Source organism: Pyrus communis, chromosome 4, assembly GCF_963583255.1.
Source record: "Pyrus communis chromosome 4, drPyrComm1.1, whole genome shotgun sequence".
In the NCBI taxonomy this organism is placed as follows: Eukaryota; Viridiplantae; Streptophyta; class Magnoliopsida; order Rosales; family Rosaceae; genus Pyrus; species Pyrus communis.
Window position 1 is genome coordinate 17,826,814 of NC_084806.1, and position 22,364 is coordinate 17,849,177.

Genomic DNA, 22,364 nt, shown 5'->3' on the forward strand with positions numbered 1-22,364 from the left:
GGAGCATGCCATGACGGACATACCCCTCCATGCCGTGAGCCCTATTGAAGATTAAAAAGAGGTATCGTCCGACTGGAAGACGTTAAAGAAAGCGCTTCTTGGGAGGCGACCCATGTGTTCAAACGAGGAAATGATGGAACTCTAGCTCCAACAACCAGATTTGCGTTCCTAAACCTTACTCTTTATTGCTTTTACTTTGCCATGCTTGTCATGTTTGTTAGTTGTGTTATTTGTTTGTTTGTTTGCGAGTCTATGCTTAAAACATTGAGGACAATGTTTAGTTTAAGTGTTTGGGTGGTAGGGGGAGTAAACAAGCTGTTATTGAATGATTTTCGTGGGATTTTATCACCTATCACTTCTAAAGTTGTTACTCACTGTTTTGAAGTGTTTTTAGTGTGTTTTGAAGTGTTTTTGTGTCATATAACAGAAAATATGAAAATTTGAAAAAAATAATCGAAAAAGTGTGTTTCAAAAACCCAAAAAGAGTCATTTTTAGAGTCATTTTTGTTTTTATGTTTGTTTGTGTCTTAGGATACCTTCCAACACAATGATGAAGACTTGGTTTTTAATTGCATGACTGTTAAAGAAAGTTACAAATATGGATGGAAGTTTGATATGCTCTTTGGTTCGTTTCATCACTATAGTTTCAAATACTAGAACTCATGTCCATTTTATTCGAAGCATGATATTGATTGCATAACATACAATAAGATGAAGTTGTTTAGTTAAACCAAAGCCAAAAAGCCTTACCCTATGCATATGTATTGTAGGTTTAACCCCTTTGAGCCTTAGTTAGCCTATTTTCTTTGTTAACTACATTATCCTTCCCTAGCCTAGAATAGGAATACCCATACCCTTGTTCTTAAAGGATAGTGAAGCATGACTTAGAGGGAATTCCTTTTGTTCTACAAATTGCAAAAAAACAAGTGTGGGAGAAGGGTTTTTTGTTTTGAAATCTATGAAGTTGTGTTTAGTGTGCCAAAAGAAAGAAAGGGCACGGGGAAAAAAAAAAGAAAAAAAAAAACGTGAAAAAGAAAGAAAGAAAAAAGAAGAAAAAGTTGAAGAAAAGAAAGAAAAAGAGTTGAAAATAAGTAAGAATGAACTCACAAGTATTGGTTGTTGAAGAAAGGGTCCAAAAGTTTAAATTTGGCCCTAAGTATTGTGTGAAGTTTCCTTTCGTGTTTAAAGTTGATTTCTGCATTCAAAGGTGAATTCTAAGTGCTTACTTCGTTACTTTGCTTACTATTGCTTTAAGAACTTTTGTTTGTCCCTACCTTTCTTTGTTAGCCAATACCTTAGCCCCGTTACAACGCTTTGACTTCTATCTTGATTGTTATGTGTTTCAATATGTGGAGTTTAAAATTGGTATGAGCATATGGTATCCCTGGTTCTCGCGTCTAAGTAGTGGCATTCCATTCATGAGATCATATACATATACATGTTAATAATTCCAGAAATTGCCTTATTTGATTATACATATATGAGTGTGTTAGTCTACATATTTACATCAATCTTCTTACATATATCTAGTGTACGGAGTGTAGTTAGAAAATCAGTGTGAAAATAGAGTGTATCCGGTGAGGAATTGAGGGAATCCTCTAAGGCATGCTACTACATTTAAAATCATGTTTTAATTGATTAAATGGGGAGCTAGTGAGTGGTGACTATGGTTAAGTATGTGCTCAAGGGTAGAGATAACTAAAATGTATGGGAGTAGTAATCTTTAATATGTCATGTTGCATTGGAAATCCCTAAGGCAATTGTTGGAAGGTCTATATTGTGTTTTGTTTTGTTTTGTTTTGCTTGAGGACTAGCAAAAGCTAAGTGTGGGGGAATTTGATAGAAGCATATTTATGCTACTTAGTTATGTTGTTTCCTTGCATTTAGTTAGCTAATTACTACTTATTATAGTATTTTAAGCTATTTTCGTGTGTTTGTAGGTCCTAATGACAAAGTTGGCAAGAAAAGGCAATTTTGAGCCTTTTAGAGCAGTTTTGGGCATGGAATGGATAGCTTGCATATGGAGCATGGTGGATGGACGAATTTGGAATCAAAAGAGGCTAGGAACATCCAACAAATCTCGAGAAACAAGTTTAAGACAAAGAAGATAAGGAAAGAGCAAGAAACATGGAACATTATCCAAACAACCTTACCTTATCCTTCTCCTACATTGGTGCCGCACCCTTTAGCCCTTGTTCTTCTAGAAATATGCCATAAATCCCTCTCTAGAAGACCCTATCTATCCCTAAATACATGCTGCACCCTTTATCCCTTTTAGAAGTCCTAATTTCTGCCACAAAACACATTGTTTCTAGAACCCCTACAAAGGTGGTGCCTCTCCCTCTTCTAGAAGTCCTAAAATCTACAATCCTTTTCTCCTAGGATTGTGCAATCCTTTTCCCTTCAGATTTTGGTGCACCTTAGTCCTTCTCCCACCTGATTTCTACCAAACCCTAGACCTAATTCTGATTTCCTAGGGTTTGCCGTGCATTATATATACATATTTTTAAGTTGTGTCGCAGCTCACCACCCTCTACCACAATTTCACACCACACCATCCACCACACCTGGAGCCGTGCTTGCCATTCAAAACGTTGGATTGTTGGAGCGTTTCTAGGTGTATTCTATTCTTTGTTTTCAATGTTTAAATTTAATTATTATTGTTTTGCGAACATGAGGAACTAAATTCGTTTTAGTTAGAGGTGAATTCAAAGCCATGAACATATATGTGATATGAATTGATTTCATCCAATTATTGTTTCATAAATCGTGAATGCAATTTGCTTAACTGCTTGATTGATAACTTATTCTTGTATGTTGATTAAGGAGGCCTACTTAATTTGCATGCATGAATTTGATGCTAGAATATAACGGAGTTTCATGTAATAGTCATTCACTTATATTCACAAGTAGTGGAAATCACTAGTCATGATTGTGTTAAGTGAATCCTTGGCAGAAGTCTCATGCGTTTCATAGTGATGAATGCTTTGTCAATGCTTATGATTTTCATAGAACTTAATGACTTTTGATATGTATCTTTATCATGCATTTCTTATAGGTAACTTGAGAAAGATAATTTGGTTGTAATGCGTATTCATTCAATTCAATGAAATAAGGAAAATATGATGGTTGGTTGTGCAATTCAATCAACTTGGGGCATTGTCATTCATGGTTTAAAGAAATAATAACTGGAAATCGATTTGTATGCATGTGTGTCATGTGTGGAGAAGGACACTCTAGCTAGCCATTCACCCATATTTCACCCAATTTCGTCCAAATTGTTTAGAGTCTTTAAATCTGTTTATTTTTAATTTAATTTCGTCCAAATCAATCTCCCCTTTAATTAAGTGTGTTAGATTAGTTAGAAACGTGTTCAAATCTGTCCAATTTAGTGTTTTGAGTCTTACTAGTCTAAAATTCATCCAAATAACTTCTTAGAGTCTGTTTCGAGTCAATTTAACTTAGTTTGTGTGTTTTAAATCTATTTAGCTTGTTTTGAGTTGTTAGAGTCTAGTTTTCTGTTTTTGAGTCTAGTATAGTATTTTAGAGTTTAATTTGAGTAGATTAGCATCCCTTCTAATCCCCGATCTAGAACGATCCCTACTTGCATATATACTACAATTGTTAACAATAGAGTTTAATTTGTGTGTCAAGTTAATTTTCACATCACACATTTCACCTTGTTCAAAGGAGATGAAGATCTGGACAGACACTTGATGCACTACTGAAGCGCCATGACCTTTTACTGCAACAATGATGCTCTCATGTGCAAAATCTTTGCCACGATGCTCCAAGGCGAGGCGCAAGACTGGTTCCACACCCTGCCGCCATATTCAATCCGAAACTTTAGCGAACTTTCCTTGGTTTTCACTGAGGAATATTTGTCATACCGCTCAGTCAAGAAGAAGTTTGACCACCTCTTAAGCATGAAGAAGGACCCGAAGAAGTCACTATGCGCATACGTCAAGAGGTCTAGGTGGAAAAGGCGAAGATCGTCGGATGTAATGACACCATTGCAAGCTAAGCCTTCTAGAAGAGGCTCAAAGTAGATAACCCACTTTTCGGAGAGCTAATCATGGGCGTGAACTTGACCCTGACAGATTCTTACACTTTGGTAGGAAAAAAAAACTTCCTTTGGCATAAGGCCAAGTGCTCCCAGAAGCAGCCTAAGCAGCTACGCAAAGATGCAGAGCCAACTCAGAAGAAGGTGGGCGGTAAACCACTTAATGACAAAAATAAGCTAGGAAGCAAATGCAAGGATCGATCCCTGGCAAAGGGAAGCATAACGTGCAAGACACACACCAAGTTTTTAGTCCCAATTAACTAGATCCGTCATGACCTTAAGTACAAGCCGTGGTTCAAGATGCTACAACCCATGAAGAGAGACACCTCCAAGGTGGACCAGACAAAGTACTACGCATTCCATAGAGGTCTGGGGCACGTAACCAACGACTGCATCACATGGATGAAGTACTTTGAGAAGCTCATGAGGGAAAACAAGTGTGACCAATATGTCGACAGGCCAGTTGCCCGGCTGAGGCGAAAAACAGATGCTGATGCCGAACCCCCAGCCAAGATGATCCAAATCAACGTTATTTTTTTCCGAATCTGAGCATCTGAAAACCACCAACAGTTCCAAGAATAGGAAGATCCAGTAGACGAGATCGGCCTTTCAGGTTTAAGCCATAGATGATGTACCTGGACCAATTGTCAGCTTCACTAAGCAGGAAGCTGAGGGAGTAGACTTTCCCCATGACGACACCTTGGTGATTTCTGCTGAACTGGCCCACACCATTGTTGACAGAATTATGGTGGAAACCAGCAGCTCAATCAATATCCTATAACTGTCAGTCATCCAGAAGATGGGCCTAGAAAGCATGATCAAATGCAAAGCAGAGGTCTTGATTGGATTCAACGAACTTACCTCAACTACCATTAGCACAATCGCACTTAACTTAACCAGCCCTTTAATTATCTCATCATAAACCTTCATGATTGTCAACGACCCATCTCTTCATAAGGGGATATTGAGCCAACCTTGGCTAGTGAAGATTGAAGCTGTGACCTTGATTAAGTATCAGAAGATCTGATTTCGCATCCCAGGAATAGCAATCGAAGAGATCAAAGGCGACCAGGCCATGTCTCGGCAAAACACTGTACAAGTTCTTAAAAAGTCGAAGAAGTTTTTTAACCCAACAGTAGCAACTGAAGTGCAGAAAGATGATTCTACCTCCACCAAATAGCAATCAGGTCATGAAGATGACGTTAAGGTCAACAATGCCCTGGCAAATGAATTAGGATAGAAACCCAAATAGAATGCCGAACACATCATTCTTGACCCTCGCCATCCAGAGAAGATGGCTAAGATTGGCTTACGTCTGAGCCCGACAGAGAATGATGAACTTTAGGTTTTCCTTAAGGAAAATTATGACGTTTTCACATGGTCACCCTCTGACATGCCTGGTATTGATCCAGTGATAGTTTGTCACAAGCTGGACGTTGACCCTACAGCCAAACCTGTGAACCAGAAAAGGTGACATTTTGTACCCGAGGATGACAAGTTACTCGAGGCCAGATTCATTAAGGAAGTGGCACACTCAACATGGCTGGCCAACGTCATGCTAGTGATGAAAAAATAAAAAGGCAAATGGAGGGTATGCATGGATTACACCAACCTCAATAAGACGTGCCCTAAAGATAACTACCCGGTTCTCTGAATTAACATGCTCGTTGACTCAACATCTAGGAACCAGCTACTCAGCTTCTTGGATGCATACTCAGGCTACAATCAAATTGCCATGTACGAGCCTGACAAGGAGAAAACCACATTTGTGATCAAGCGAGGCTATACTGCTACAAGGTCATGCCTTTTGGCCTTAAGAACGTAGGAGCAACCTACCAATGACTTGTAAAAACAATGTTTAAGAAGAAAATTGTAACCATGGAGGTCTAAGTTGACGATATCATGGTCAAAGGCAAGCAACGGTTAGACCACCTTGGTAACTTGGCAGAGATTTTGAACATCCTCCGAGAGTACAAAATGAAGCTCAACCCAGCCAAGTGCACTTTTGGCATCTCCTCAGGCTAATTCTTAGGGTACCTTGTAGCCCAGCAAGGAATCGAAGCTCATCCAAGGAAAATTAGAGCAATCCTGGACATAAAGTCTCCCACAACTCTAAAGGAGATCTAAAGTCTGATAGGACGAGCAGTTGCACTCAATCGTTTCCTATCGCGATCCACTGATTGATGCAAGCCCTTTTTCAAGGCAATCAAGAGGGCGTAAAGAGACAAGTGGGACGACGAGTGTGAGAATGCATTTTAGGACCTGAAGTAGTACCTAACCTCACCTCTACTACTATCCAAGTTAGAAGCAGCGGAGAACCTGTACATCTATCTGGCAGTATCAATAACCCAAAGATCGAAAAGCTTATTTTGGCGCTTGTTGTTGCGGTTAGGAAGCTCAGACCCTACTTTCAAGGACATTTAGCCATCGTCATGACCCATTACCTACTGGCGATCAGTTTTGCATAGTCTATATGCTTCTCAACGAGTTATGAAGTGAGCGTTGGAACTTAGCTAGTACGGTTTAGCATACTAACCCCGCACGATGATAAAGGCCCAAGCATTAGTGAACTTTGTAGCAGAATTCAACCCAAGCCTATATGATGCAGCAACTCAACCCAAAAAGGCCCTAGAGGCAGTTGAGCACGCCGTAGTCGCAACAGCCCCACCTATAAGAGATTTCTGGCGCTTGCACGTTGGCGGATCATCTAACTGCTAGAGATCAGGAGCAGGCCTAATTCTCATTACCCCAGAAAGTTCGATGCTTGAGCAAGTGATCACTCTAAGCATCAAGGCATCAAACAATGAAGTAAAGTATAAAACCCTACTAGCAGGTCTCCGATTGGTAAAAGACCTAGCGACGAAGAAGCTAGCGATCTATTCTGATTCCCAGCTAATCACTAACCAAACCTCAAGGGAGTACGCAGCAAAACATCTAAGGATGGCCTGACATTCCAGGCGTACACACTTACTAGGTTCCACAAACAGAAAATGCCTATGTAAACGCACTGGTAGACCTAGGCTTTGCCTTAGACCATCTACTCAATGGCTCCATCCCAATCAAGCACCTGGAAAAGCCGAACATAGATGAGTAATAAACAGTTGAGGTGGTGTAGATCAACACAGCTCCGAGTTGGCAAGATCCTATCATCGACTACATAGTCAATGAAACACTCCCTTCAGATAGACTAGAGTCTAGGAAGCTCCAGATAAAGGCAGCACGCTATTACATATAGAACAATATGCTCGTTTCTCAAGATCATATCTCCGCTGCCTATCGCCTCCTAACAACCTTAAGATTCTTAACTCAATCCACGAAGGTGTCTGTGGAAACCACTCTGGAGGCCGCTCCCTGGCACAAAAAGTTCTTAATGCAGGCTAATACAGGCCAACCATACATTAAGATACCAATGAGTATGTACAAAGATAGGACAGCTACCGGCACTTCAAGCCCGTGCCCACACTACCTGCTAGCAAACTCCACCTGTAGACCCTTGGCCATTCATCCAGTGGGCGATTGACTTGGTAAGACTAATGCCGCCTGCCACTTAGGACAAAGGCATGATGATCGTAACAACCGACTACAACTACCCAGATGAACATAGAGCGCTTTATATAGAAAAACATCATCTACTGTTTTGGCATCCTTCACTCCATTGTCACAGACAATGGTCCGCAGTTTGTGGGCAAAGACTTAGTGAAGTTCTTCGAAAAATATGGTATCAAGCAGCACATGTCCACGCTCCGGTCTCCGTAGGGTAATGGGTATGCCGAGGTGTCTAACAAAACCATTCTCAACTGCCTCAAGAAGTTCCTCTCAGACAACAAGGGCAAGTGGCCAGATGCTTCCTTTCGTTTTCACTAGCAACCGGCAAAACTTAATTCTCCCGCGTTTGGTTCTGAGGTGATCATCCTTCCCAACGTCATGGTGCCAAGCATCAGCACTTTGCAGGACGAGAAAAAGATGGCAACAAACTTGGACTTGGTAGAGGAAGAGCGCGAGAAGGTTATCACCCACGTTGCAGCCTATCAGCAGTTTCTCTTCTCCAGCTACAACAAGAAGGTGAAGATTCAGTAGTTCTAGCCAGGAGACTTAGTCCTCAGAAATGCCTTTATAACTGTTCGTTGGGGAGGCTCCAAAAAGATGGCTTCCATCTGGGAAGGTGTTTACAAAATCAGCCGAGTAGGCAGAAAGGGCGGTTACACTCTCACCACTATGAGTGACAAAGAAATCGAAAAGCAGTGGAATGCCTATAACTTGAGAAAGTACTACGTGTGACCTCCCACCATTCCTTGGACCCTGTTCAAGACAAATAAAGTTTAAATACTCAAGCAGATCGACGATCATGACCTCGCATATCGAGGACCATTAGTTGTTATGTTCTTATTACCTATAAGCAAAGTTAATGCATTTCTCTACTTTCAATGAAGATTGAAGGAATTATTCACAAGCCTGGGCCGAATGCATAAACAAACTAACCACCTATGCCGAAGCATAAGACACCCCTACCCTTGCAGACATGGCGTGTGATCTCCCATCAGGAGGGGGTAAACTGATCTGGGATATCCAGATGTGGAAGGGTTTTACAACTGCTCAGTTTCCCCTGAATGCATCTTCTACCTATGGCAGACTGCTCCCAGAATTGGCCACAATAGAATTTTTCCTAAAAGGACTTAGCCGAATGAAAGATTCAATTTCGCGGGAGCTCTGTTTTTTAACTGGAAGAGGCGCTAAGGGCAGCATCCTTGGCCATGAAAGAATTCGCATGACTAGATGATCCGTCCTTGACATGCAAGTCTTCGTGAATATAACTCGACTATAAAGTGTTGCAATACTAGTTAAGCGACCTGTAAAATCAGTTACAATTGCTGCCCAAGAGATTTGTATCGGGATGCGTGCAACTTAGCAGAATAAATGACCATTAGCTCGAAAGGATATGGCCTATGAGGCGTGATTTTGCCTACACCTTAAGCCTAAAATGACTTCAAGAGCCAGGGACGACGCCTAAAGTGGTCAGGCAGGTCATCTGCTTCTCTAAGTAAGACGCCCAGCTGACGACCCAATGTCTGGCAGCCCTAGGCAATCTGTAAGCTGAGACTTACACCTGCTATAGCTACACAAACTCCTTTACTTTCTACGAGAAGCACGTGTCCGGCCACCGGCTCTATAAGTTAAAAATTTCGCAATATGCTATAGAAGGGCCAAGGCTTGTGCAGCCGCTAAAGCCGAGATTCACGACTATAGCAGCTACTCAAACTTTTCTGCTTTTTACGAGAAGTACATGTCCGACCGTCGGCTTTTCAAGTTAAAAATTTCACAACATGCCCCGGGAGGGCCAAGGCTTGTGCAGCCACTAAAGCTGAGATTCATGACTATAGTAGCTACACGGACTCCTCTGCTTTCTACGAAAAACAAGTGTCCGACCATTGGCTCTTTAAGTTAAAAATTTTGCAATATGCCCCGGGAATGCTAAGGCTCGTGTAGCCGCTAAAGTCGAGATTTATGACTATAACAGCTACGCGGACTCGTCTGCTTCCTATGGAGGCTACGGGTTTAGTTACTGGCTCTATAATTTAGAAATCTTGCATTTTTTCCTTGCGCAAGTAAAGCTCCCCGAGCATCAAGGCCGAAACTAAAACCTAAATGACGAAGTGGGATCAATTGCTACATTAAAGCAGCTCACTTAGCCGCCCGTCCTACGGTAAAGTTTTACAAAAGACTGGAAAGCTAAAAGGATAAAGCAAAGCAAGGAAAGCTATTTATTAAATTTCTAGCAAATTGATAAAACGGCTTGAAGGCCAACAAAATTCAAACAAATTATAACGAAAAGAAAAAGAAGAAAATTCATAAGTTTAAGAAAAAAAGGTACTCATTGGCAGCCTGCGCAACCACTGGTTCCTTGACTACCACACCTTCAGCAGCCACATCGCTCTCAGTAGCACAAACTTCCATTAGCTCATCCTCAGCCGCCCTTACCTGGATGGCCTGACCCTCAGCTGCTCCACTAAAGGCATCCTCAAATGACAAGTTAAGTAGATCAATTGGAGAAATGAAGAAAGTCTCGACATCTATCTCGGAAAATTCATAATTCGATGGCCTACCTTGAAGATGGTACTCTTTAGCACACTTAACGACATCCTGATTAACGCGAATACACTTAGCTGCCAGGATCAAAGTCTTATGCATTGTAGTAATTAGGGAGAACCTTATTCAATAGGCAGGACGCTTCGCAAAATAGTTTGAGCGAACGACAATTTTCCTAACACTATCAACAAACTTGGCGCATGCATTGACATCCTCAAGTAGGTCAACCTTCAGTAACGCACAGACTCAATGGATCTCTCACAACTACCCATGCGAATAGACTTCCCTTTCTCAATAGATGAATCAGTCGTAGCAGAAATGGAATAGGCAGACGTCACCTTAGCAATAGAATCTACCTTCCCACTTTACATAGCGACTAGCCTCTTAGAAGCCGAATCGAACTTAGCTCCCGATGCGCGCTTGGACAAAACCCACACACCGGGGCCACTACCAAACCTTGTCGCTAGGCAATCCTCTGAACAATGGTTGTGGCTACCTTCAGAGTAGTAGGTTTCATAGTCTCAGACTCAACGGTCTTTTTCGTCTCCTTAGGAAAAGTCAGATCAATGACAAGCTTCTCAGTAGCAGACGAGCCCCTGCGAGTAGCATAATAAGTCATTGGCTTCTTCTCTGCCGAAGGCTCATAAGCAGGTAAGAAAGATCTTTTATTTCCACTTGTAATGGTAGTAGCCTATACAACAGCGATCGGGCTAGCAAGCGCCTCATCTTTTATCCGATTTATCTCTTCCTTCGGAGGCAGCCTGCCTTTCTCCCGATGAAGAGGACTGAGTAGCCAGCACCACTCACGGTACTCAGTAGGAATGCCCAAGGTGATGTGCACTTTCTTCACATCCGCTGAAGTTCGTGTAGTTGAGCCAAATTCTGAATCTACACATTGTAAGAACGACGATCAATAAACTAAAGTCATGGAACAGCTCAACAAAAATTGAAGTAGGCCAGGAATGAAGCAATTTACTTACCATTAATAAAGACAGTCAAAACACGCAACTCAGGAGAAAAGTCATACTAACACTCTCCGCTCACCTCTGAGGTATCTCTCACCCACTTATGATCAACTTTGCAGGAAGCATCAAGCAGCCTATGGCGAGACCTCAACTGCCCCACGCCTTCCTTGTGGCTTATTTCAAAGAAGTTCCATAACTCCTTTATGGTCAAGCCAAGATCAAAGAACCTGCTCAAGTTCGAAAACCCTACCATAGCACAAACTGCGTTCGGGGAGCACTAAATAGGAACGCATTTCATGGAGCAGATCACCTCCTAAAAAAGATGCATAATGGGAAAAGTAAATCCCAACACGAAGTGATACGGATGGAATTTGATAGCCCTCTTCCTAGCAGTGGCACCTTCGCCACACAATTCATGGTCGTTATCATCCTTCACCTATTTGACGCAAACCTTTTTTGGAATGGCATGCTTGTACGTCTTACGAAAATCCCGAAATAGCTCATTGGAATTGATCTTGACATGTGCAGCCTTGAAGTAGCCCACCTTGCTGGAAGAACCACATTGACGGTACAAAGGTGGAGGGTATTCGTCACCTTTGCAATTGGAGGAAAACATTTCAAAATCCCTGCAAAAAGTACGAAGAAAAATATGACCACGGTATTACTGTACCATACCAAAAATATAATATAATTTATAATTTATAAAGGGACTTGTTATTGGCACTCCAAAAATCTCATTCTACACTCCAAACTTTCTATATTTGAAAAGAAAAATACACTTGTGAGGAGTGTACAATGAGATTTTTGGAGTGCCAATAACATATAAATTATATAATATATAACCATATAACACATGTTTATAATATTCCAATAATTTGAAAATAAAACTATTTATATTGTCGTTGTTGTTGGTGACTTTGATTTCTTGATTGGTGGAAATCAAGTACAAAAGAGTTCCCAATTCTTTCACAAATAGGCAAGAATGTCTTTGCAATCCCCACTTCTACCGTTGCTAGTGAAAACGCATTTAGCTTAGGGAGGAGGGTTGTGGACCCTTTTAGGGCATCATTGACTCCTAAAATGTTAGAGGCACTAGTGGGTACTAATGATTGGTTTAGGGCGGATGAAGTAAACTTCTACAAGGAACCAATGGAAGATACGCTTCAATTTTACAAGGAAATGGAAGAAGTGGAAACAAGTAAGATATGTTCTAATTTTTTTAGTAAATTTGTTATTAAATGGTTTTCAACTTTAATTCTTCTTGCTATTAATATATCTTCTTTGTTTGTAATGTAGGCTTGACACAAGCTCAATCTTCTACAAGTTCAATGCCTCCTCCTCCAAAATCTTCGACATCTCAAGCTTGAAGAATTGATCAATGAATTTTACTTTTTGAAGTTTAGTTCCAATTTTCATTTGGTTTGAAACTTTAACTTCTATTTGGATTGTTAACTCCTATTTGTTTTGGTTCGTAACTTCTATTTGGATTGTAAGCTTAATTTTCATCATGAATCTTGATGCATCATTCGAATTATTATGTGTGTGAATTGTGAATGATGAATAATGGATGAATTTAGGCTACAAAATATGAGACAAAGGTACAAAAAAAAGGTTTTGCCCTTGAATTGGGTTAAAAAAAAAAACAAAAACAAATATTGTTCCAAAACAAAGTGGCAATTACCATTACCATACCATGTCAACCGAACTATTTGGCAATACCGAACTTCAGTATATCGAAAGTTTGGTACGGTAATTGTTACGAGAATTTTGATACGGTAACTGTACCGATCCCACTTCTAAATATATGTACGTGAGAAAGAGGTAGAAGAATAAACTACCATTTGACCCCTTGAACTACCATCGTAGTTGAAATTGACCCCATCAACTATTTTTTTGGTAAATTGATCCCCTAAACTTTCTTATTCCATCCATATTCTGTTAAATTGAAGGCCACATTAATCTTTTAATATCTGTTCTAATACATCAGCAAGTTTGTATTTAGAAAAGTAAACTAAAAAAAAATATAGAAAACCAAAAAACCAAATTAAACTAAACAAAAGAAAGCCCACCAGCCACGATCTCCATAACCACCACGCCCTCTTCTCTTTCTTCATCTCTCTCTCACGCGCCCAAGATCAAGGAGTTCATGTGAATCATCCGTGCAAGAACGGGGATTTGTGACTGTGTGAGGGACGTTTCGAACAATCGAAAAGTTGGGTCCGGTTGGGTCTTGTGTGGATTGTTTGTGGCTGCGACTGTGGGAGGGGAAGAAATGGTATTGGGTCAAAATTGGGCATGGGCATTCGGGATGGAGGTTTAAGGATATGGGTTGTCGATGGTGGGATTGGGTTGTAGCCGTGTGGAGAAGTGAGGTTGCTGGACGGTGGTTTTTTTTTTTTTTCCTTTCATTTTCCTTTTATTTTCATAAATAATTATACTTTTATTTGTTTTTTTATTTTACAAGTTTATTTTATTTTATTACAACATGGTGTGATTTTATTGGTGCATGTTGTTCAGCATGTTAATGATAAATTGGACAAAATCTAACTGCAAGGGGTTAAATTACAAAATTTAAAAAGTTGAGAGGGTCAATTTACCAAAACAAATAGTTAAAGGGGTCAAATTTCAACTAGGGTTTAGTTCAAGGAGTATAAAAAATAGTTGAGAGAGTCAATTTTAACTCTAGGTATAAAATTTAAATGATTAAATAATAGAGATTCACGTGGAGTACGTCATCAAACAAACATACATGAAATCTTCTTTCATCATCTTTTAGACTAGGTCAAGAAGCTAGGCTGCTGAATTGAGTCTCATTATTATTTTTTTTCTTATCAGTTAGATCCAATGAAGACGTTTTATGCCCAATTTTCTATTTAAGTTATAAGATGAAAATATATCGAAACCCCTTCATTTATGAATTCTTTACTCATTTTAAATTTTGAACAAAACTGTAAACAATTAAAAAAAAAAAAAAAAAAAAAAAACTGTTTTGTGAAAATGAAACCAACAAATATAATTGTGTTGTGGCCTATATTGAACTGACAAAGAGGGTGTGACAAAAAGAGAGAGAGAGAGAGAGAGAGAGAGAGAAGGTTTGGGAGACTTGTGTATGTCTCCCCTATCAATGCCTTTATGTTGAGTAAACAATAGGGTGAGAGAAACTTTCTCCCCAAGAATACAAAGTCTAATGTCACTTAGTACTATGTTCTAATGGTATTCCTCTTCATTTATAAGTAAGAAGTCTTAAATTTGATTCTCATCAAGGACGAATTCGAACCAAATTATTATGGTTATCCCATTGTAAGGCTTAGTTTACTTCCACACCCCTTAGTGTAGATAATATTGTATGCATCGTATGTATTAAAAAAAAAAAAAATAGGAATACAAAGATTAATAGGAAAGGTATTGTAAATCACAAAGGATTCCTAACTTAATTCTATCACTTAAGTGCGTAAATACTCAAGTAATATTTGAATCAAATCTTAAGGCTGAAGTAGAAGCAGGTGATGAAGTTGTCTTGTAGGCACTAATAGAGAACACGCGAGTCTCACTTAGGGAATTGCATACAGGAGTAAGTCTCACAAAACTTGAGTAAAACGCACACAAGGGTATGACCGTCCCAGTGTAAGTGCCTCATTAAAACCTTGTCGGGCTAAAAGAACCCTAAATGAAAAAATGTTCATGTACTAAGGGAAAAAAATACATTAAGTTCAAATAACTATACTTCAGAAGATTCTTCCTGAGTTTGACAAAACTTCCACTACGAACTACAAACGGTGCAAATTAGAAAATTCACGTCCAATACCTTGAACAAGCTTTTGGAAAGTTGACTTTGACATTTGGTGAAGAGGTCGGCAAAGTTGTCTTGGAAATGTACTTAGTTGACTTCAATCTTCTGAAGCTTTTGCTGTTATGCAAGAACTTCAGTGCAATATGCTTGGTGGTGTCTCCTTTGATGTATAATTTCTTGATCTGTTCGATACACATAACGTTGTCCTTATAGATCATTGTCGTGACATCAACGACGAAAGAAATTATGTAAGTTCTTCAAATATACTCATCAATAAGTCTCAACTAGAAACATTCATATGTGGCCTCGTGAAGAACTTTAGCATAGTTCACAGAAGTCACAACTAGGGTTTGTTTGGTGAACCTCCAAGATATTGCGTTATTCTTAATGGTAAAGACATAACTTGTTTGAGAATGTGCCTTGTACGGGTCAGATAAATAACTTGCACCAGCATAACCAACAAGACAAGTATCATTTCAAAGACCAATGGCTTGTGATCTATTATAAGATGCATAGAGATTGAATAAGCCCAAGTCCCTAGTACCTTTCAGGTAACGAAGGATGTCTTCAACGTCTTTCCACTATCAGTGTGTTGGCGCGTTGCTATATCTTGCCAAAAGATTGACAATGAAAGAGATGTCTGGTCTAGTGCATTGAAATAAGTACAATAAAGCAATTGCACTCATATATGGAACATCAATCCCCAAAACCTTTTTCTCATCATCTTTAGAATGGAAATGGTCGTTTTGCATCTAGCTTTCGAATGACCATAGGTGTATTCGAAGGTTTCGCTCTATCCTTATTAAAGTCATGCAACACCTTCTAATGTAGTTCAATTGGTGGACCAGAATACCGCCAAAACTATGCTTGAACTCTAGGCTGAGACAATATTGAGTTTTCCCAAGGTCGTTCATCTCAAATTTGATTCATGTGAACGGCAGTTTTCTCAAGCTCTTCAGGAGTCCCAATGAGAGTCATGTCATGGACATGAACTACAACAATTGCAAATCCATAATGTGATTTCTTGATAAATATATAGTGGCATATTTCATTATTAACATATTCCTAACCGATCAAATTTTACTCAAACAATCATACCATAGTACATAAAATATTTCAATCTGCAGAGTGAACCGTTTAATCTAGTAGATAAAGTGTTTTGTGGTGTAGAACAAGTTAAACCAAATAATGTATGTCTTTCAGAAACTTTCATGTAGATTTTATATTAAGAACCCCATAAAGATAAGCAATTATCAAGTCCATAAGTTGCATATTCTAATTTTTTTTTTTTTTTTTCAGAAAGTACAAAATGATATGGTACCAGAACGTTATGACATCCATTACAGGAGAATAAGTTTCCTCATATTCAATCCAATGGTGTTGATGAAACACATGCACCATGAGGCGTGCCTTGTATCCCTCTATTTCATTCTTCTCATAAGTTTCCTTACGAAAACGTACTTGCAGCCAATAGGCTTCACATTGGAGGTGATGGAACTACAATGCCCAAACACTTTGGGTTTTGCTAAGGAATCAATTGATCAATCAGTTCTACATTGACGTTCATCAACGAAATGAGATTTGATGTCATCACTTATCATAATATCCATAGCTATTACATATGCAATGCCATTGCCAATGATCATCTCATTCCTATTCCAAAGTACATCCAAGCTAGCACAATGGACCAAATTGTCTTTGTGAATGCAAATTTCTCCCGTCTTCTCCTTTGACGAAAATGCACCAACAAAATAATAACACCTAAGAATAAGGCCAAAAGCCTTATGCGCCCACGATGATTTTTTTTTGGGGGGGGGGGGGGGGGGTGGATGCTTTGCCTAAAGAATCTTCGATGCCAAAATTAGAATTTGAGACAAAATGTGGGAATTTTTGGGAGAGAAAATGAGCTTAGGATTTTGGTGGAGAAATGAGGCTATTTATAGGGGTATGGTCGGCCCTATTTGGAGAAATAGGGACCGGCCACTTATGGTGGTGTATTTTGAATATAATTGCAAGATATTATGTCAAATAATATCTTGCAATTAATTTGGTAATTAATCCTAATTTGAAAAGAATAATTGGGAGTTACCTTGTGGGTGAGGATTTGATGAGGAGTGAAGAGAGAGTTTTGAATAAATACCATTTTGATCACATTTGACCTTGATTGAGCCGTTATTGTTTGTTGCATGAGCGTGGAAATTCCAGTGTGCTTCGAGGGTCATTTTGTCCTTTTCACCCAAAAAATCGACGTGCCACCTCCATAATTTTGTTGATTATTTTTTACTCCACAAATGCTCCCATACCTGTTGGCATGCTTACAAGAAAAGGCAGCAGGGATGAATCCATGCTTGAAGTAGGTTTCTTGCTCTTATTCATTTTGGTGTGAGCTATGCAAGTCATCACTGCATCTTCTCTGTCAGTGTCATTATTGGTGATGGTACCAGTCATGGATGACTATGTTGGTCGTGGTTTGGTGAAGGTCCTGGATGAGCTCTGATTACCGTATAGAATTTGTTATGAATAATGATATTTATTGATAGTTTACAGAATCGTACAAAGGGTCCTTATAATGTGGACGAAGTGATAATAATATAAAATCACAGATCCTAAATTCTGCCATTAACCAAACATGCACCCTAAACTATGTGAACTTTTTTTTTGGTCGAAAAAACTATGTAATCTTTGACTGAGATAATTACAATCGTGATTCATAATATCAATTACAAATTAATTAAAAAAAAAATCAAACCAAATAAGAAAGTACTTAGGCAAAAGGTGTTTTACCGCAATGTTGAAAGTAATCATGTCTATGCATTATGATGTGGGTTCGATCGCACCGATTATGTTCCCCTTAACATCTAACTATTTAACCCACTAACACTATTACTCTACTCAAAACAAGAAAGTATCTTGACACTAAGTACAATATAAAAGAATCACTAGATCAAGGTATTAGCAAGCTCTCTATTACCTTATTGTTATAATGGATAATACACGTGGATGCAAATTTCTACCTTCTCCTTCTTGGACAAAATTGCACCTACAAAACAAATCACACCTTTGGTCAAGGCCGAAAAGCCTCACATGCCCACGATGAATGTGGGGCGGGCTTTGGCCGAAGAACCTCCGATGCAAAAGTTAGAACTTTGAGGGAATTTGAGAATTTTGTAGAGTTTTGCAAGAGACTCGAAAGTAGTTTTTTTGAGAGAATGGAGAGCGATTTATAAGGATATGGCTGGCCCTATTAGGAGAATAGGGACCGGCCATTTGTGTTATTTCTTGGGTGTAATTGTAGTTAATTAGCCATTAATAGATTAATTAGGTAATAAATCCATTAATTGACTAATTAACATAATTTAAAAGAAATGTTTTGGGGGTTATGGAATAATTACCTTGTGGAGAATATAGGATGAGGGGTGGATGAAATAGTTTTGAATTTGTTACCTATTTTGGGCACTTTTGACTTGGTTGAGGGATGATTACCCGCTGCTCACGCGTAGGAATTCCGGTATGCCTTAAGGGTATTTTTGTCCTCTTTTATCCAAAAATCCATGTGTCGCCTTGTGATTATTTTTGGCTCCACAAATACCCCCACACCTGTTGGGCTGCTCGCAAAAAAAAGGCAACATGTGTAGAGATTTTCTTGCTTTAGGAAACTTTGGACTACTTCCTATTTCGATGTAGATGTCTTATTTAATAGGAAATTAGATCCTTCTAGGAAAGGGAAATAAATTTCTCTCAAAGCCTATTTAAGTCCACCTTAAGTGGGTTATTAAATCAACTTTGAAGAGCGATTTATTCTATTAAGTCCACCTTAAGTGGGTTATTAAATCAACTTTGAAGAGCGATTTATTCTACCCTATAAGAGAGAGAAAACTTAGAGGATATTTTTCCCCCTCCTCTAGCAATCTTCTACATCTTGCCCGCGCAAATGACCGTCTTTCGTTGCTTTCTTCATTTTATCCGTGCCGCACTGATGTAAGAAAATTTTCATTTTTCTTGTCTTCTTCGTGGATAATACTGTCGCAGGGCAGCTGTCAGGGTGGTGCGACACGTTGGCTGGCAGGGGCCATGAGTCAGCTTGGCATGGGCCAAAGAGATGGTTTGGCAGGGGTCATTGCTTGTGCTGCTCGGCTTGATTGAAGCCAAAGATTGGCTCGGCATGGGCCGAGGAAGTGGGGTGGAATGGGCAACGATTTGGGCTGCCACGTCTGGGCTGCTTGCCAAAAATGAGGAAACTGCTTGAGTTTGATTTCTCAGCTGCCGTAGGTAGAACAGTCAAGGATGGAGTTGCCAAGATCGGAGTTGCTGAAGATGAAGTGTCGGATGAGCAAATTGTTAAGTGTAAAAGTGGCTGCTGCCCCCCCTAACCATTTGTTGCCTAGTTGATCTTCAAGTATTCGATCTTTTAAGTTATGTGGCCTTCTCGCACTGGAGAGCTTACCTAGATGGGTGTCAGAGATTTAGTTTACCCTTTCGCACTAGAGTGTAATTAGTTTATCCTTGCACACTGGAAAGCAAACCCATATAGGTGTCGGGGAATTAGTTTACCTTTCGCACTGGAGAGCAATTAGTTTATCCTCTCGCGTTGGAGAGTAGACCCATATGGGTATCGAGGAATTGGTTTACCCTCTCACACTGGAGAGCAATTAGTTTATCCTCTCGCATTGAAGAGCAGACCTTTTTGGGTGTCGGGGAATTGGAGAGCAATTAGTTTATTCTTTCGCACTGGAGAGCAGACCTTTTTGGGTGTCGGGGAATTGGTTTACCCTCTCACACTGGAAAGTAATTAGTTTACCCTCTCGCACTGCAGAGCAGACCCTTTTGGGTGTCGGGAAATTGGTTTACCCTCTCGCACTAGAGAGCAATTAGTTTATCCTCTCGGCCTGGAAAGCAGACCCTTTTGGGTGTCGGGGAATTGGTTTACTCTCTCGCACTGGAGAGAAATTAGTTTATCTTCTTGCACTGGAGAGCAAACCTTTTTGGGTATTGGGGAATTGGTCTACCCTCTCGCATTAGAGATCAATTAGTTTATCTTTTCGCACTGGAGAGCATGGAAATCATTGTCGTGAGTGTAGCTGAGGAAAGCTGGACTACTGGGACAACCGAAATAATTCTTAGCTTGCCCACAGTTCTTGGTAGTTGGGTTGATGTGTTCTTCTGGTACTCGTCTGCCCCCGGCATGCCATTAGGCTGAGCTGTTACATTTGTCGAAGCAGAAGTAGTATTTATATCCAGCAATCTATATGGAGTAGTCTCTTCTGCTCGATCTTGTCATTGAAAGATGACTCGCTTATGTTGGTTATGTCTCATCGAAGCATCTTGTCAATAGCTTCGTTGTGTGGGAAATTGCGCAATCACTTAGTCAGAAGCCTTTTTACTTCTTCCTAAATTTGCCTTTGTTGAGGGTGGCAGAGCTCTCAGCTGCCCTCAATCGTGACCTGCTGGTCTAGGCTGCTCTTCCATGTGTTCGGCTTGTCTATGCCACGGCTATGGTGGGTGTGATATGTTCCTAGTAGGCGAACGGGTAACTCGCAGACTGCTGGTTGAACTTGAGCCAGATTAAGTGACTACTTTTCTCCATCCGCTATGCTGCCTACTCCAATATGAGGTGGATGATACTCCTTACAGGCCTTATCGCAAATGAACACTTCGCCTAGAAGGTTGCTCATGTTGATTATCGGAGTGTGGCCCTAACCGTGAATGTATGTTTGCCCATATGCCTAATTGAGAGTGCACGCTCCTCCACACGTTAAGACGAGAGTATACGCTATCTCGGGGGTCTAGTCTGGAGTGTACTTAGTTAGAACGCTCAGTTCATGATTGGTCAAGTGGCTGTTTGCTGGGATGCTGGTGGAGATGTTCGTCTACCCTTGTCTTTCTTCAGGACACCTCGTCCGGGGCACGTTGGATCTCGGTGCGTTGCAAGAGTTGATTCACCAAGGTTGTTTGTTGTGCAAGGGCGCTCATCAACTCTATGACTTGTCGAGACAAGTGTTGTTCGCCATTTGGATTGGAAGAGCTTGGAAGGAATATGCCTCATTAAGCAGTGGAAGTGTGGTAGGCTCCAGGCACAAGATTTGAATTGGGAAATGTCAAATCTGCGGAGAAACGTGGTGAAAATGCCCCCAACTCGATGGTTGGTCCAGATGTTTGAGATAGTCTTTGGCCAATTTGGGCTGCTTGGAATGACACAGGAACAGGCTGGGCCACGAGAATAGGCTGCTAGGCGGGAATGTACTGCTAGGTAAGAGTAGGTTAGGCAACGAGAGTGGGGTGTTCGGCGGGAGCTGCTAAGCCACGAGAGTGGGCTGCTCGGCTGGAGCAGGCTAGGCCACGAAAGTGGGCTCCTCTGCGTGTGATGCACGCATGTGTAAGGCTTGAGATCAGCTTAGCAACGCGTTAGGCATGGAGAGACATGGCTTGGGCCGTGGCCTTAGTGTCGTGAGCCACCTTGGATGGCACGGCTCGGGTCGTGGTGGTGACACTATGGACCTCGCCACAAGTAGCTATTGTGGTAGCCACTGCGGTGGTTCCCGTGGTGGAAACTCGTGGTGGTGGTACCGCTCCACCTATTGTCACATTTAGCCTTGTGGATCGCCATGGTCCCATCTCTTGATTGTTGAAATTTTCATTTGTTGAATTTTCTAAATTTCTAGCCATTATAATTCTCTTTTACGTTTTATCAAAGAATTTTTACAAATAAAAAATTCTAATAATAAGAACGTACAAAAGATCTACAAATGGACAAGAAAATAGAAAACCTTGGATGCGAGAGTCTTCTACGAGTGTGGGACTCAACTTTCAATGAAAGCACCAATTTGTCGATACAAATATCCACCTTCTCCTTCTTGAACAAAATTACACCTACAAAACAAATCACATCTTTGGTCAAGGCCAAACAGCGTCACGCACCCACGATGAATTGGGGGGGGGGGGGGGGGGGTTTGGCCGAAGAACCTCCGATGCCAAAGTTAGAATTTTGAGGGAAGAGTGTTTGGAGAGTTTTGTAGAGTTTTGCAAGAGATTTGGAAGTAGTTTTTTGAGAGAATGGAGAGCTATTTATAGGGATATGGCTGGCCTTATTAGGACAATAGGGACCGGCCATTTGTGTTATTTCTTGAGTGTAATTTGTAGTTAATTAGCCATTAATAGATTAATTAGGTAATAAATCCATTAATTGACTAATTAACATAATTTAAAAGAAATGTTTTGGGAGTTATGGAATAATTACCTTGTGGAGAACATAGGATGAGGGTGGATGAAATAGTTTTGAATTTGTTACCTATTTTGGGCACTTTTGACTTGGTTGAGGGATGATTGCTTGCTGCTCGTGCGTAGGTATCCCGGTATGCCTTAAGTTTATTTTTGTCCTCTTCTATCCAAAAAATCCATATGTTGCCTTGTGATTATTTTTGGCTCCACAATAGATTTGTCCATTATTTGGGTGTTTCTAGCCATT

General features: G+C 40.3%; 1 protein-coding gene across 1 annotated transcript; it reads left to right on the forward strand.

Moving 5' to 3' along the window:
* The first annotated feature begins 3,734 nt into the window (after positions 1-3,734).
* LOC137732801 (uncharacterized) lies at positions 3,735-4,049 on the forward strand. Its single transcript, XM_068472069.1, has one exon. The coding sequence runs from the start codon at positions 3,735-3,737 to the stop codon at positions 4,047-4,049; it is 315 nt and encodes a 104-aa protein (XP_068328170.1).
* Positions 4,050-22,364: the final 18,315 nt, after the last annotated feature.